This window comes from Mandrillus leucophaeus, unplaced genomic scaffold (genome assembly GCF_000951045.1).
Source record: "Mandrillus leucophaeus isolate KB7577 unplaced genomic scaffold, Mleu.le_1.0 Scaffold240, whole genome shotgun sequence".
Lineage (NCBI taxonomy): Eukaryota > Metazoa > Chordata > Mammalia > Primates > Cercopithecidae > Mandrillus > Mandrillus leucophaeus.
This window is the reverse complement of record NW_012102477.1, coordinates 1875591-1877301: the sequence shown is the minus strand read 5'-3', so window position 1 is coordinate 1877301 and position 1711 is coordinate 1875591. Positions and strand designations below refer to the sequence as shown.

The following is a 1711-nucleotide window of genomic DNA, read 5'->3' as shown; positions in this document are numbered from 1 at the left end:
GCCCTGGCCCAGCGCCCCGGCAGCGTGTCCAAGTGGGTCCGGCTCAACGTCGGCGGCACCTACTTCCTCACCACTCGGCAGACGCTGTGCCGGGACCCGAAATCTTTCCTGTACCGCTTGTGCCAGGCTGACCCCGATCTGGACTCGGACAAGGTGAGGGCCGCGCAGGCCAGCCCGGAAGGTCCTGGCCGTCCCGGCCTGCGGCTACCGCACACGTTCTGCTTCGTGCAGAGGAGACCTCAGCGGGAGCGGGCGACTCTCCTCGGGCTTCGAGCCCCGCGATCCCTTGTCACCAGCTCGTCCCCAGCTTCCCCCGACCCCCTACTCTGGGAGGGGAGGACGAGGATGGCGCCCTGGAGTCCACTGCTTTGGAAGATCCTGAGTCGCTTCACCCTGGGGTGTCTCTTCCTCGCCCTCTTTGCTTTTCGGTGGAGGAGGCTTCCCAGACCCTGGACTTTGCTGTGATTCTACTTTCTTTTTCTCAGTAGGTTCTTTTGCCCAGGGTGTGTGAACGCCTTCTCTTCTCTGTCCTAGGATACTTGCTGGCTCTGGAAACAGAACCGTTGCGTTGCTCTGTCCTTTCACATTCTGGACGTTTGAATTAACGCTGGCGCTGGGGTTGACATGGGCGGTCCTTTTTTTCCCGGTGACTTGCATTTAGAGAGTTGGCGCTCCATCCTCTCCATCCACAGCATGTATCACCCACTCAGCACCTCTTAGAAGATGCGTCCGTAGTATATAATATGACTTTTCGAAGGGAATTTTGCTCATGTTAAGGGTTGCTTTAGGGTTGTCCAGGAAGAGCCAGGTAGGGAATCTTTCAGTCTGCTTTCTGATTAGCTTAGTTTTCTCACTGTCTTCGCAAAAAGACAGGAATTTCCAGGTTAGTTTGCAGCTTGTCTTTCATCAAGCGAAATGCTCATGCTGTTGGGCAGATGGCAATAGAAACCTTTTATTACCTTTATTAAGAGTTGTGAAGCCGAGGAAGAGTGTCTCGGGAGTTGTGCAGGATTGAAACTTAGAAAAAAAGCCTGTTTGAAGAAGGTGTTGCCTGTTTCTTCAAGGCAGTTCACAAGCCTTACACTAACTTTGCTGGGTCTGTCAGTTGAGCTTACATGATTGCAGTTGGCTTTGTGCCGTGGCAGCCAACATTTGCCATGCATGAGCCTTCCCAGAAAGGCTCGGATCCCTTTTCAAGTTTGAGAAGCCTGACTGAAACCATTCTCAGCATGGCATGACCATGATCAGGAAAAGAGAATCTGGAGTTACTGCTAAGGCCGCCTTGTGGGTAGAAATGAGGGTTTGAGATGCCAACACTCCTGTCTCTCCCCACAACTTCCAACTGTTTCCATTGCTCATTTGACCAAGCCGTCTCCTCAGAGAATTGACTCCCAGGAAATGACAGTATAGGCTTTTGTTAGCTGTGATTTTCCTTTCATAAGGGTGGGTGTATGTTTTACTGTTTGGTTTTTCTTTTTAAATAGCAGGGCTTAGTGGTCACTCCCTTGCCTTTCTACTCAAGCATTCCTGTTTTGTATGTGAAATTAGATTTTAAATTGCTCTTGTTCATTGGGTTCTTTGAGGCAATGTCTGTCTATTCAGCACTGGAGCACTTGATTGAGAGCTGATTAACTTTAGCACAGTTAAGGTGGTTCATCCCTTTATTTTACAGTTCCTTAAGACTTTGTTAAAAATTATGGGCTGGGCTCGG

General features: G+C 50.3%; 1 protein-coding gene across 1 annotated transcript in view; it reads left to right on the top strand.

Moving 5' to 3' along the window:
- The window catches only part of KCTD5 (potassium channel tetramerization domain containing 5), a 20881-nt gene that overhangs the window by 2116 nt on the left and 17054 nt on the right, over nt 1–1711 (top strand). The window contains exon 3 of the mRNA XM_011982639.1: nt 1–153. This exon is cut by the window's left edge and continues 7 nt beyond it. Within this exon, the coding sequence (XP_011838029.1) occupies nt 1–153 (153 nt within the window). The remainder of the gene's footprint in view (nt 154–1711) is intronic.